Here is a 14,067-nt window from a genome sequence, read left to right on the forward strand (position 1 = left end):
CACTGACCTATGTCTATTTCTTTGTGAACAACAGTCATTTTCCCTTGAAATACTGTGTGAACAATAAAAACCTAAAAGAAAGACTTTTACATAAACCATCTTCAATTTCGAAGTCCAAAATGTCCTACAATTTAAAGGTAGGTTGAGTTCTGGTATGTCTTCACATTCCTTAAGAGCCTGCAATGATACCTTTCATGTACAAAGGGAAGATTATAATGAAAAATTGCTTTTGATCTGAATTTTTAATACCTTGAATTTTTGTGGTTTATAAGTCAGGATTTAAAAATTCTCCCCTAATTTGCATTACACCTTAGGGCATTATTGTTAGTGGGTTGGGAGGGGCAGGAATGTTCAATGGCCTTTGAAAATGGAAAATTTGTGTTTGAAACTGAGGACAAGATCTGCCTAATTGTGGACTCTTAGACGGAACACAGGGCCATACATTCATAGCAATGCTGGGTCGCTCTCTAACCAAATAGTGATGAGAGTACCTTGCCTCCTTACATTAGACCAGTCCTGAGAAAGTGTTGCTCTTTGGGTCTATGTTAGGAGACAGCAGTGACAAGAGTCCCTGCTTAAATGCCCTGGGTCTGCTGCCTGGAAGGCTGTTCCCTCGGGGGTCTCTGCTTGGCCCCCTCCTCAATCTCTCCTCTGCTCAAATGGGCTCCCCAGCCTCCCAAAGGGGGCTGCCCTGGACCTCCACTCTTCCCCTTTCCTGTCCCTCTCCACCCTCTTAGCCTGCCTTATTTTCCTCATAGTCCTCACTGCCATTGAAATCATATCATTCCTCTGCTTGAATTATTTTTTGATTGTCTGTTTCCCTCAAGACCAATGAGCAACTACCTACCAGTGTATCAGGCATGATGCAAAATAGAATCTCATTTATTTCTCATAACGGCTCTAGGTGGTTGGTATCATTTTGCCATCATGCAGATGAGGAAACAGATGCTTAGAGAGATCAAACAACATGCCATAACCAAAATCACAAAGCAAATAGCTTCCCAAACTCTTGCTCTGCATCACAGTAGTATGCTGACTGGCCCCAAGACTGGCAAAACCTTTATAGCCAAAAATACACGAATAGCACTTGCTGGGGGCTCTGAGAGTCAAAACAAACACAGCCCCCAACATTCAAAGGCTGTAACTGGCAGAAGGCCTCTGCCGATGGATCTTGGAACAAACCTTTTCTTAACAGCCTTTCAGCATCAGTCTCTTCCTTTTGGCAAATCTTCCTCCTTTCCACCTGCTTAAAGTCATATAATTATAACAAGGCAGGCAGGCAGCTCAAGTGGCTGAGGATCTATAAAGCCTCCCATTACAGCCTTTATTTCATTAGAGTTTGCCAATCTGACCTTCATTCCTGCCTGGCCATTGGTAGCTTGCTGTGTGCACAGGTCATGCAAACAGCTGGAGCACGAGCCTTCTTTCCTACGTCAGGGCTCATAGCCCTATAAATTATGCATTCTTTCATTCGGTGAACTGGGTCAGGAGAGGGAATGGTAGAACAGCCTCCCTCTAATTAAAGCCTTAAGTTGTTTGGGCATGGAAAATATATGGAAACAAAGTCCATTGTGAGATTTTAATGGAAGAAGATAGGAGAAAACAAACAATGGTACAGAGTAGAAATCTGCTAAAAGAACTGTGAAATAGAAAGCAAGAAAGAGATAATGTAAGATGGCCTGTTCATGGTCCTTTTTGAATAAATGGCATGTCTTGAAAATGAAATAGGAAAACTCTGCAAATCGGAAAAAAGGAAGTGGCTTCTAATCTGTGTCTAGATTCTAGAATGAACAAGCAAACCTGATTATGATCAGTGTCAGACAATATGTACCAATTTCTATGAAACTGTGAATGTAAAGAAAGGCCTGTGAGTCACAACCAAAGGAGAGGAAATTACTGTGCAGATTCTGATTCACCATTATTTGGGAGAAAGCCAGGTTGTTTTTAGTGCATGCATTTATATTCTGTGGGAATCTCAATCTTACCAAGCCGTATTAACTAGAAATTATTTGAGTCAATTTAAGTTAAATTTTACATGTAAGATTCAGAAAAACCCGCAAGACTCCAGAATGTTATTTCCCAAAGAAAAACAAAGGGAGAAATAAATTACCAAAACAAACAAACAAAATGCCAAACAAGCCGTAAAGTTTGTCTTATGAAAACATGATAGGCAAGGCAAATAATTTGGTCTTACAAAATAGATAAACTAAGTATTTGTTATTGGCCTGGGCTGGGATTATACCCTACCATCTCCACCTCCTAACAGCAGTCAAAACAGCATAGTATTGGCTTAAAAATAGACACACTGATCAACGGAATCAAATTGAGAGCTCAGAAACAGACCCTTACCTCTACGGTCAACTGATTTTCAATAAGCCTACCAAGTCCACTTTTCTGGGACGGAGTAGGCTCTTCAGTAAGTGGTGCTGGGTGAACTGGATATCCATACCAAAAGAACGAAAAGGACACCATCTCCCTATACAAGAACCAACTCAAAATGGATCAAAGACCTAACCATAAAAGGACCATAAAACTCCTAGAAGATAACATAGGGAAACATCTACAAGACCTTGTAATATGTAGGGTTCTCTTAAACCTTACAAGCAAAACATGAGCAACAAAAGAAAAAATAGATAAATGGGACCTTCTCAAAATTAAACACTTCTGTACCTCAAAGGACTTTGTGAAGAGGGTAAAAAGGCAGCCTATTCAATGAGAGAAAACATTTAGAAATCACACATCGGACAAGGGTCTAATATCCATAATATATAAATAGATGCTACAATTCAACAATAAAAAGACAAATAACCCAATAAAAAAATAGGCAAAAGATCTGAATAGACATTTGTCCAAAGAAGAAATACAAATGGTGAAAAAACACGTGAAAAAATGCTCAGCAGCACTGGCTATTAGGGAAATGCAAATCAAAGCTATAATGAGGTATCATTTTACACCTGCCAGAATGGCCACTTTTAACAAAACAGAAAAATACCAGTGTTGGAGAGGATGTGGAATGACAGAAACACTTATTCACTGTTGGTGAGAATACAGAGTGGTACAGCCACTGTATGGCAGTTCCTAAAGAAGTTGAATATAGATTTGCCATAGGATGCGGGCAATACCACTACTAGGTATATACCTAGAAGAACTGAGAGCAGTGACACAAACAGACATCTGTACCCTGCTGTTCATAGTGACATTTTTCACAATAGCCAAAAGATGGAAAAAACCCAGATGTCCATCAACTGACAAAAGCATAAACAAACTGCGGTATATACATATGATGGAATATTATTCAGCTGTAAGAAGAACTGAAGTTGTGAAGCATATGACAATGTAGATAAAACTGGAGGACATTATACTGAGTGAAGCAAGCCAGGACCAAAAGGACAAATATTGTATGACTTTGCTATTATGAACTAAATATGAGTGAACTCATGGAGTTAATAGCTAGAACATAGTCACTAGAGAAAAGAATGTGGTTAGAGAATGGAAAGCTGAGGTTTAGTCTGTGCAGAATTGGTAAAAAGTTGTTTGTAAAAGTTTGTAAATGAATAGAAATGGGGAAAGCACTTCATAGGATTTGTAATTAGTAGGGCTAACATACAGTATGATAGTGGTTTTTGTTTTTGTTTTGAGTAATGAAAATGCTCTAATATTGATTGAAGTGATGAATGCACAACTTGGTGATTATAGCAAATGCCATTGAGAGCACAATAAAAATAGCGTGGATTGGGAGAAAGTACACCAAATGTAAGATACAGACTATTGTTAGTAGTAATACTTTGATGATGCTCTTCCATAGTAGGTTACAAATATTTCATAAAAGTGCAAGGTATTTGTGGTGGGGTGAAGTACAGGAGCCCTGTATGATGTTGCATGTTTGTTTTGTAAGTTCTTATTATACTTTTATTGACTGATATATTTCAATAAATTGTTCTTCAAATGAAAAAAAAAAAAAGGGAATTAGTTAAATAAAATTATGTATTTCCATATAAGGGAAAACCAGGCAGCTTTTATAAAGAGTGAAAAGAGATCTATTTATAAATGATCTGGAGAAGTATTAAAAGATATGAAATAGCATGTATGATTTCTCTTTCTTTTTAAATGCTTAGAATATGCATTGACAAAGTTTGAATGAACCAGTATCATTCTCTCCCCCATGGTTACCATGGGGGAGAGAGGAGCATTGCAGAAGGGTTCCCTGGCTTACATATATCTGTAGTATTTGCTTTTTGTTTGTTTTTAAAAATGAATATGTATTACTTTTGGGGAAAAATTAAAAGAATTACAAATAAAATTATTTTTAAAAATATTTGAAAAAATTGGGTACTGTTCATTTTTAAGATGATTTAACTTATTAGATATTTTTTTTTGAGAAGCAAAGTTTCAAAAACAAGTAGGAACAAGAATTCTCCTCATTAAAAATAAAATAAAATAAAGACTAAAAAAAAGAATATTCCTAATTTTCCTGGAAATTAAAATAGATACTCTTTACTTGAATTGAACTTGGTCTGAGAGCTTATGGAGACAAAATTCTAATTGTGTGATTGCATACATGCTTTCACGGTCCCTCACATAGATGGATGTCAGGGGTTGAATGACATTTTATAGTTTTCTGTGATAATTTCTTATAAGAAGCTGCGATGCCCAACTAGATTGACCCAGGAGATCTGAGTTTCAGCATTAGAAGGGGACTGCAGTTTGTCCCAGGTCACCCTTTCATGCAGTCTGAGTTTCACCACCATGAAGTTAGGAGGGGAGGGGAGCTATATTTATCTTCATAACTGAAAGGGAGATTGTAAGCACTGATTGAAGTTAGGAGGCCACTTAGGAGATGAAGAGTACTGTGGTGTGATTACAAGGGCTGCTTTAGGAGGAATACGGCTGTTTTTCTATACACAGTAAAGCAAGAGACAGATGGAAGTGATAGAAGATATTTAAGGCTGTGATGATGGGTAATGATAATAGAGATAGAATGACCCAGATCTGTTATTATAGGTAATTGTTTCATTCCTGAAACTCCCAGTGATGACTGCACAGGACAGGGAGGGCATCAAAACGGCAGCATGTATAAGCCTTTAAGTCCTTACAATACTGAAGGCCAAGGTCAGACGCACAATCATCTAAATTGATTCACCGATTCTTATACAGGCAAAAATATATTGTATACCCATTGAGTTAAGAGAAGCAATTTCATAATCAAATTTTTAGTGGAACATAATGTAACTTATTTACTCTGACCAATCCAAATCTGATCAAGTGTAGGACACAATTTAATTTTCTTTACAAAAAGCAGACAGGCTTACTGCAAAAATCTTTGAAACAAAGATAAGCAAAAAAACCCAACAAAACCCAACTGTAATTGATGAGTACTCATAAATGTAACATTAAGAGATACCCAGTGACAAAAATTTTGACTAGTGTCTTTATAACTTGTCCATCTATCTATCCATCAAATGCAAATATATACACATACATATATTACTTGCATGGCCTTGCAAACTACATTGTGATCTACATCCTTGTAATTATATCTTATATATTACTTTGTCTTTAGAAAAAAAATGACCAGAAGTTGAATTACTGTGTATATGGTACATAAAAGTGTTATAAAAAGTTACACTTGGGAAGTGGATTTGGCTCAACTGATAGAGCATCCGCCTACCACATGGGAGGTCCAGGGTTCAAACCTACGGTCTCCTGACCTGTGTAGTGAGCTGGTCCATGAGCAGTGCTGATGTGCCCAAGGAGTGCTGTTCCACTCAGGGGTGTCCTCTGCATAGGCGAGCCCCACATGCAAGGAGTGCACCCTCAAGGAGAGCCACCCCGTGCGAAAAAAGCACCACCTGCCCAGGAGTGGTGCCACACACACAGAGAACTGATGAAGCAAGATGACACAACAAAAAGAGACACAGATTCCTGGTGCCACTGACAAGAATGCAAGCGGACACAGAAGAACACACAGCGAATGGACACAGAGAGCAGACAACTGCGGGTGGGGGAAGGGGAGAGAAATAAATAATAAATCTTAAAAAAAAAAAAAAGAATTTACACTTAACGTGCTTCTACTCTGAAGCCATGGCTTCATTAACTAAAGTTTTTTGCCCAGGACTGCACAATGCTCCTTAAAATTATGTTTTATCAGCTCTAGAATTGTTTGAGGTTTGTTAATAATGTTTGCTCATAAGTGTTTGAAATGATTCATACTTACTTTCCGAGGCTTCACCTTATCTTGTAAATCATACTGGCCGATTCCTTTATAGCTGATTCCAAGCCACCAAGGAATTCCTTGTTTATCCTAGAAGATGGAAAAGCATGAGAACCAAGACCTAATTGTTAAGTTTTCTAGAAGTGAAGTTATATTTACCAATTTTATCCTTTAACAAGTATCAGCAAGTAAAAATAAAGCTATCTCAGTAAACAGAACACCACTTAAAAACCTAACGTTATTAAAATGCCTCCTTAGATTTCCTACAAATGAGATCTCTAAGTCAAAACAGACCAATATTGCTAAGACCATCAAAAAGAATGAAGCATAACTGTTTTGATTAAAGGGTTGAAGAAAAAAAGTATAAATAATGCAATTAAGAATTAATCCAGTGTGCAAAGCCAGTTATCCATTAAAAATAAACAAATTTTTAAAAAGCAGCTCTTTGTTCTCTCAGTCACCTATAAAGGTTGGAAAAGTTCCCAAAGAATTACAAAGATGAGAAAAGCACTTCCAAATCCTGATGATTATGATACATTTAACAATGAACATGAGAATATTAAAAAACTCTTTGGAGAACTGTACAATACAGTGACAGCATGCTTGAATAAAAAGTCTGAGGTATACATGGGAGGGAAGTAGTATTTGTCCCCATAAAATTATCTTTTAGGTTTTCTTAATGCAAGGATGTAATGACATAGGGAAAGGGAAATTAGGTTTACATATACACCTGCATGTAAACAAATTAAAAATCATTAGAAATTAAAGTTGAATTGGTATATTTTTTAGTTCAGAATGTCCTTATTATGCAAGTTTTTCTTATCTAATTCCCCACCATGTTGAGTTGTATAGGGATGCAACATTGTCATAGCATGAAAAATATTCACAGGACTGACGAATTAAAAACGTATCCTTATTTCAAAGACAACACCCTTCTTAATTAATGCTACGCTTTCTCCATGCTGATCATCTCATAATATTTCTTAGTCACTTTCTCCCTGTTTATGAACATTTGAAAATATTTTGTAACTCAAAACATACTGATCAGAAAGTGGTATTGCAAATCCTGCAAAAATTTCAGCATTTTATGAAATTGTTGACATAACTGGAAACTGCATGACACCCAGATAAAAAGCACTGTCAAATGATGATCTGGCAGAGGTAGGTGAACAATTGGAAAAGAAAAAGATGGCAAGGATTAGCAACAGAAGTAGGTGTGTCAAAAGAGAATGAGCTGAATAATTTAGGACTAAGAGAGGCCTTAGAAAACATGTAAATGTAGCAAGTATTTTTGTAAAAATGATTTTAGCAAATTATAATTATAATTTATTTGCTAAAAAGGACAATATAATCAGGCTTTTATTTTGTAAGAAAAACCAATCCTACTCTAAATGCAATTTCTAGAGACAGTTTACATAGATATGCATGTTTATGTGAATTTAGAACATTGATATTGTTCAATAACACTCATAAAATATCATGGTTATTATGAAACCTTGGTCATGTGAAAGTATTTACCTTTACTGCATAGTAATGGACTCCATAAGTCGGTAGAGCTTCTACTATTTTCATATACCTATGGAAAATGAATAGAGTTAAAAATATTAAGAGTGCTCTAATTTACAAAGTGGTCTAGGGGGTGGAGGGTATATGGGAACTTCATGTTTTTTTAATGTAACATTTTTTGTGATGTATATATCTTAAAAAAATACAATAAAAAAAGTGTTTTAAAAAAAGTGGTCTAAAGAAACAATTTATATCTACTTTCCTCATAACCATGACTAATACCTTTGACTCAAGTAGAAATAGAGTAAACCTTTCTGGGGAGAAATATATTATATTATAGGCTCAAATTGCAAGCTTTTTAAAAAGCTAGTGTACCTAGTGATATAAACAATGAGACTCATGCTCACAATAAGTAAAAACTGAAGCTATTCGATATGTTGATTATGATAGAAATTATATAACTGTAAATATCTGTCATAAATCTTTGACCTGTATACTTTAAAGGGGTGAATTTTATTGAATATAAACCTGAGTTAATAAACAAACCTCAATAAACCTGAAGGAAAATACATATGCCTTCCCCCCCCCCCCCCCCCAAATGGAAGCAATGATGCTATTTCTTGCCTTTTTTTTTTAGGTACCAGGGCTCGGGATTGAACCTGGGACCTTGTATGCGGGAAGCTGGTACTCAACCACTTGAACTACATCTGCTCCCCTACTTCTTGCTATTTTTAATTCACTAAGTATTTATCATGTACCACCAAAGTATTATGGAGTGGGCTAAATTGCATAAGACTTCCTTTCTCCCCTTAAGGAATTAAGGTTCCTTTTTAATACAAGTGAACTTTTAAACAATATTTTGATGATCAATTTCTCTGGACTCTGCAATCAATTTGATTTTTTTTTTAAGTAAATGGCCTATATGTAAATGAATATAAGAGGTTAAGCATATATACCAAGGCGATGCAGCAATTAAATTACACAGCTAGGATCCAAACGAAGTGAGTCTCGCTCTATCCACAGCCTACAGCCTTAACTACCATGTTACAGGGTCCCTTGTTTGGAATCACAGTGACAATGATCAAAGGAAGTAAAAGAACTCTGCATTTCAGCAAGGACACTTTGTAATGTACTCACTAATCTAACATAAAATCCTTCAGGGAAATTATTATTCCTTTTTATTTTCTTTCCAGCAACAGGTAAAATGAAATAAAATGTCAAGGATTCAACTTCTAGTGATTTCTGTAACAAGGTTTACAGAAGATGTATTATGATAAAATATAGATTACTGTACAAAAAAGCTGAGGGTGTGGGGCTGGAAACCTATAAGATGACCAGAAGATTAGCAATTTCCAACACCTTATTTCAGTTCTCACAGGGCTTATTTTTTTATGTTCTCTCTCTCTGTAGGTTTTTAATTTCTCTGGTCATAAAAGTTACTCTACTATTACTACAGCAATAATGCACATCAAACTAATTAACTTTTATAATTTTTAAAACTTTAGTATAGCAAGGGAACTGTTATTAATAAAAGGATGTAACTCTGTAAGTCATAAAATGCAGAAATATATCACTATAATCTGTTTTGGCTACACAAAGAAACAGATTATCCAACACTGATACCTGTGTGCTCCATCCAAAACAGTCACAAACCAGGGAACTAAACGTGCTTTCCAGACATGTTTATTTTGGTCTACACTATGCTAAAATTTTCTTAAAATTCCTTCCCAGTGTTTAAAATTGGGATTTAAAAATCTGAATGGCAAGCTTCTCTTGGAAAATATCAGGAGATATGACAACATTGTACCTGCATTCTAAAGCTGAATAACCTCATCTCCTTTACTCAGGGCAAATGTTCTTCAGATCACTGCAATCCCTGCCATTCCCTGGCTTGCAATTCTCTTTCTTTTTTCTTTTTTTTAAGGATTTATTTATTTATTTATTTTTCCCCCTTCCCCTCCTCCTGCCCTTCTGTTTTTGCTGTCTGTGTTGTCTTCTCATTTTTTCTCCTCTAGGATTCAATGGGATTCAATCCAGGAGACCTCTGATAGGGAGAGAGGTTCCCTGTCAATTGGGCCACTTCAGTTCCTGGTTTCTGTTGCACTTCACCTTGACTCTCCCCTTGTCACTCTTTTGATGCATCATCATTTTGCTGCGTGACTCACTTGCGCAGGGCACTGGCTCACCATATGGGCACTTGTGCAGGCACTGGCTCACCATGCGGGCACTCACGTGGGCACTGGCTTGCTTCATGGGCATGCTTTCTCTTCTTTTTTTTCACCTGGAGGCCCCAGAGATCAAACCCAAGTCCTCCCACATGGTAGGCAGAAGCTCTATCACTTGAGCAACATCTGTTTCCTGCAGTTCTCATTCTTGTTACCTGCCTGATGCTGATAAGCATTTGAATTGGTGACACCAAAATATGGAATGACCTAAGATATTTTCTAATTTATGGTAAGATAATTCCAAACCAGATGAGGAAATATGTACACAAAAAACTCTACAACAGAAATAATTTTAAATGACTTCTTCAAACAAAAGACATTAAAATGGAGAAGAGGATTTGGCTCAACTGATAGAGCATCTGCCTACCACATGGGAGGCCCAGGGTTCAAATCCAGGGCTCCTGACCCATGTGGTGAGCTGGCCCATGCACAGTGCTGATGTGTACAAGGAATGCCCTGCCACGCAGGGGTGTCCCCCCCCCACAAGAAGCGTGCCCCGTAAGGAGAGCCGCCCCATGCAAAAAAAGTGCAGCCTGCCTAGGAGTGTTGCCGCACACATGGAGAGCTGATGCAGCAAGATGATACAACAAAAAGAGACACAGATTCCTGGTGCCACTGACAAGAATGCAAGCAGACACAGAAGAACATACAGCAAATGGACACAGAGAGCAGACAGTGGGGGGTGGGGGTGGGAATGGGAGAGAAATAAATAACATTTTTAAAAAGACATTAAAATGATGTCTAAGTAAAAGGAAAGAGAGATACTCACTGGACCACTGCTTGACCTCGAGTCAGACCTTTGATTTTCAAATAATGCTCAATTACTCTGTCCTCACTATAAAACAAGGAAATAAAAAGTATGGCGGCACATGATTATATGAGTGAGGTAGAGACTCAGTTTCAAGATTCTCAGCTGGCTACTGGAAACTTGAAAGGGAAGGCCTCACTGACTTGGTTGACTCTGGTTGACTTTCGTTTATGTAAAACACGGATTCCAGACCTCAGACATTGGACTACCTGATATCATGATTTTTGCCATATTAATATTTTTAAGAACTTACTTAAAAAAGGAAATATAATATCAATTTCTCAAATGGAAAACTAATATCCCTTGCCATAGTGAATGGAATATAATGAAAACAAAACAATATTATTAAATGCTAGTTTGAGAATCCTACTGGGGAAGTTTTGAGAATAAGGTCTACTTCTCTTTTTAAAAAGGGAGATTAGCAAATGTTAGGTATTAAAGACTTTCTCTGTGGATTATTCAGAAAGATTAAAAAAGAATTAAAACTGCTTCTGAGCATATATGCAATATGAAATACTGTATCATCATCACTTGGGGACATATTGCTTCAGGAGAAAAATCCTTCATTATTGTTCTAGGATAAAATTTGTTAACTGGAAAGGAGAGAACTAGGTTGAAGTTTGTTGAACCTTGAAATCATTCAGCTATCTTACTCTACTTTCAGACAAAGTAGCTCTTTTATAGTCATATCTTAAGTATAACCTAGAAGTGCAAACTTAATCTATAAGGCTTTTAATTAGTTTTCCAAATCCAGTTTCAAAAACAAAACCAATAATTGGAGGTAATCAACCTTTGTTTTTTTCTTAAGAAACTATCACTTAACAATGATTTGCTAAGAGTCAGCGCACTGTGTAGCCTCAGTATTCACTTTCATTAAATGGGAAATGTATTCCAGCGTTCTTATTAAAGCTATCAATGTCTATTTTGCATCTATTTTTAGTGGAGGGAAATCCACCTTAAGGATTCAGAGACTTAAAGCAAGGAAAATACATTTAAAGGGAATGTAGGTAATTCAAAGGGAATAAGAGTTATTTTCTTGTAAAAATGTGGTATGGAAAATGGGTGCTGTGGATTCATTAACAGAAATAAATAAAACAACTCAAGACATACAGTGATTTCTGGTCATAGAGGAAATCTCTGGCATTAAGGTCATTTCTGGTCATTAAGGAAACTTCTGATAAAGGAACTCTGTATGTTATAATACTCATTTTGTACTATGCTGGATTAAGGCTGCACAGTGACTGCACATATATTGTGCATATGTTCACTTAAAAGCACACTGCAGACTTGTTAAGAACCTGAAAGAAACTACTCAGGGTTACTCTTTATAAATGACAATGTGACACATCTTGGTGTAGTGATCTCCAGCAAGCTTTGACAAGATCCTTTCACTGAAAGGATCAAGGTCTGTCTAGGGTTACTGTGACACATTTAATGGGCAACTTGATATTTTCCTCATTTTTATTTCTTTTCATTTCCTGAAGAGCATGCAGTTCTCAATGAAAGCTATGATATCAGGGTCACCAGACAGAGAACATTTCTTTTTAAAAAATAAAATAAAAATAAAAATAAACTTTTAAAATTTTGAAGTAATTTTAAACGTATAGGAAATTTGTTAAAAATAATACAAAACAATGCAGAGAATTCAAAAGTTCTCTCACCTGGATGCCCAGAATGCCCAGCCTTTAACATTTTGCCACATTTGTCTCTCCCTCCCTCCCTCCCTCCCTCTCTCCCTCCCTCCCTTCCTTCCTTCCTTTTCTTTCTTTCTATCTATCTATCTATCTATCTATCTATCTATCTATCTATCTATCTATCTATCTATCTATCTATCTATCTATCATCTATCTATCTATCATCTATCTATCTATCTTCTAAACATTTGAGAGTAGTTTGCATATAACATGCTCCTTTACCACTTAATATGTCCATGTATATTTCTTGTTCTTGAGCGTGATTATTGTACTTAATGTAGTTACAGAAGTAAATATCTTAGAACAAATATATCCACTTATGTAACTACATTAAGTACAATAATCACATTCAAGAAATTTAACATTGAGTACATTTATCTGGACTTAGCTTACCAATAAGCAAGGGATGGATGTTCCTGAAGCGTTTTGGTTGGGAAGGCTGGTAATGTCTTTAAATCTTTCCTGGCATTTTCATCACTAAAAAGGAAAGTAACATGGCAATTATCAGTCACTGTCACCTAAAAAAAACCATGCATGTTAGTAACCAAATTAATGAAATCCAAAAACTAAATATTTATAGCATGGCAGGTTCTGTCAAGTATCTGTAATCAACACACAGAAGACTATGGACTCTAACTAAAGACAGTCCTCAAATTTGACTAACAAAGTACACAGTGATGTTTTGACATTTTAAAAAAGACAGAAAACTTAAAATAGCATTAAACTGCCATAATCCCATTTTCCTTACTCTTTTCATAAAATCACAGATGTTTACATCATATTATTTTGTATACATGGTATGTTATTTTCTTTGTATATTATTTATTATCTTTATAATTTTTATTACATAATTGTAATTGTGCATATTTTATATTCTCTTTTTACTCAACATTCTTCACATTTTATTATATACTTTTTCCATGTTCCTACAGCATCCTCATAATTATCTTTAAGTGGCTACATAATATTCCACTCTGTTGGAATTCTGGTATATAGTAAAGAATGAACTTTACCCAAAGAGAAGTCTGGCCTTTGTCCTGGCTACTGGGAGGTGATCTCTAGGCCCCTGGAATGTCCTGCCTAATAGGGATGCCTTTGTTTGCATGGGGGCTTTGGTCAAACAGACTTGCAATGTGATTTATGATGGAAGCTTTGGAACTTCCAGAGGAACTGGAGACTAAAGGTCAGCCACACGGACAGTATGTGATTGAGCTTCAATAAAAACTCTGGACACCAAAAGCTTGGGTGAGCTTCACTGGACAGAAACTTTGTCACACACTGATGTGCTGGGAAAGTGAGGTGTTCTGACTGTAGGAGGAGAGATTGATGGAAATTCAAATTTGAATTTGCCTTGCCCTATATACCACTTCTTTGAAGGGGTTAGGATTTGTAGCCTTTTTGCTAGAATAAAATTCCAATTGTATGTATAATGCTTTCCTGAGTTCTGTGAGTTGTTCTGGCGAATCATTGAATCTGAAGAAATAGTGAAAAATCCCTGATTTCATAGCCGGTTGGTCAGAAGTGAGGGAAGCCCCAGTTCGTGGCAGGTGTCTGAAGTGAGGGCAGTTTTGTGGAGGAGTGTGTGTTCTTAACCTGTGAGATCTGGTCTAAGTCCGAGGAGTA

At 36.4% G+C, this 14,067-nt stretch overlaps 1 protein-coding gene across 7 annotated transcripts in view; it reads right to left on the minus strand.

The window, feature by feature from the left end:
- The window catches only part of FRMD4B (FERM domain containing 4B), a 365,011-nt gene that overhangs the window by 33,405 nt on the left and 317,539 nt on the right, over positions 1–14,067 (minus strand). For all 7 annotated transcript variants that reach the window (XM_058288632.1, XM_058288631.1, XM_058288629.1 and 4 more), the window contains 4 exons: positions 12,838–12,921; positions 10,712–10,777; positions 7,730–7,787; positions 6,215–6,301 (listed from right to left, as the gene is read on the minus strand). In XM_058288632.1, the coding sequence (XP_058144615.1) occupies positions 6,215–6,301; positions 7,730–7,787; positions 10,712–10,777; positions 12,838–12,921 (295 nt within the window). The remainder of the gene's footprint in view (positions 1–6,214; positions 6,302–7,729; positions 7,788–10,711; positions 10,778–12,837; positions 12,922–14,067) is intronic.

The sequence above is a fragment of the Dasypus novemcinctus genome, chromosome 26 (assembly GCF_030445035.2).
Source record: "Dasypus novemcinctus isolate mDasNov1 chromosome 26, mDasNov1.1.hap2, whole genome shotgun sequence".
Taxonomy (NCBI): Eukaryota; Metazoa; Chordata; class Mammalia; order Cingulata; family Dasypodidae; genus Dasypus; species Dasypus novemcinctus.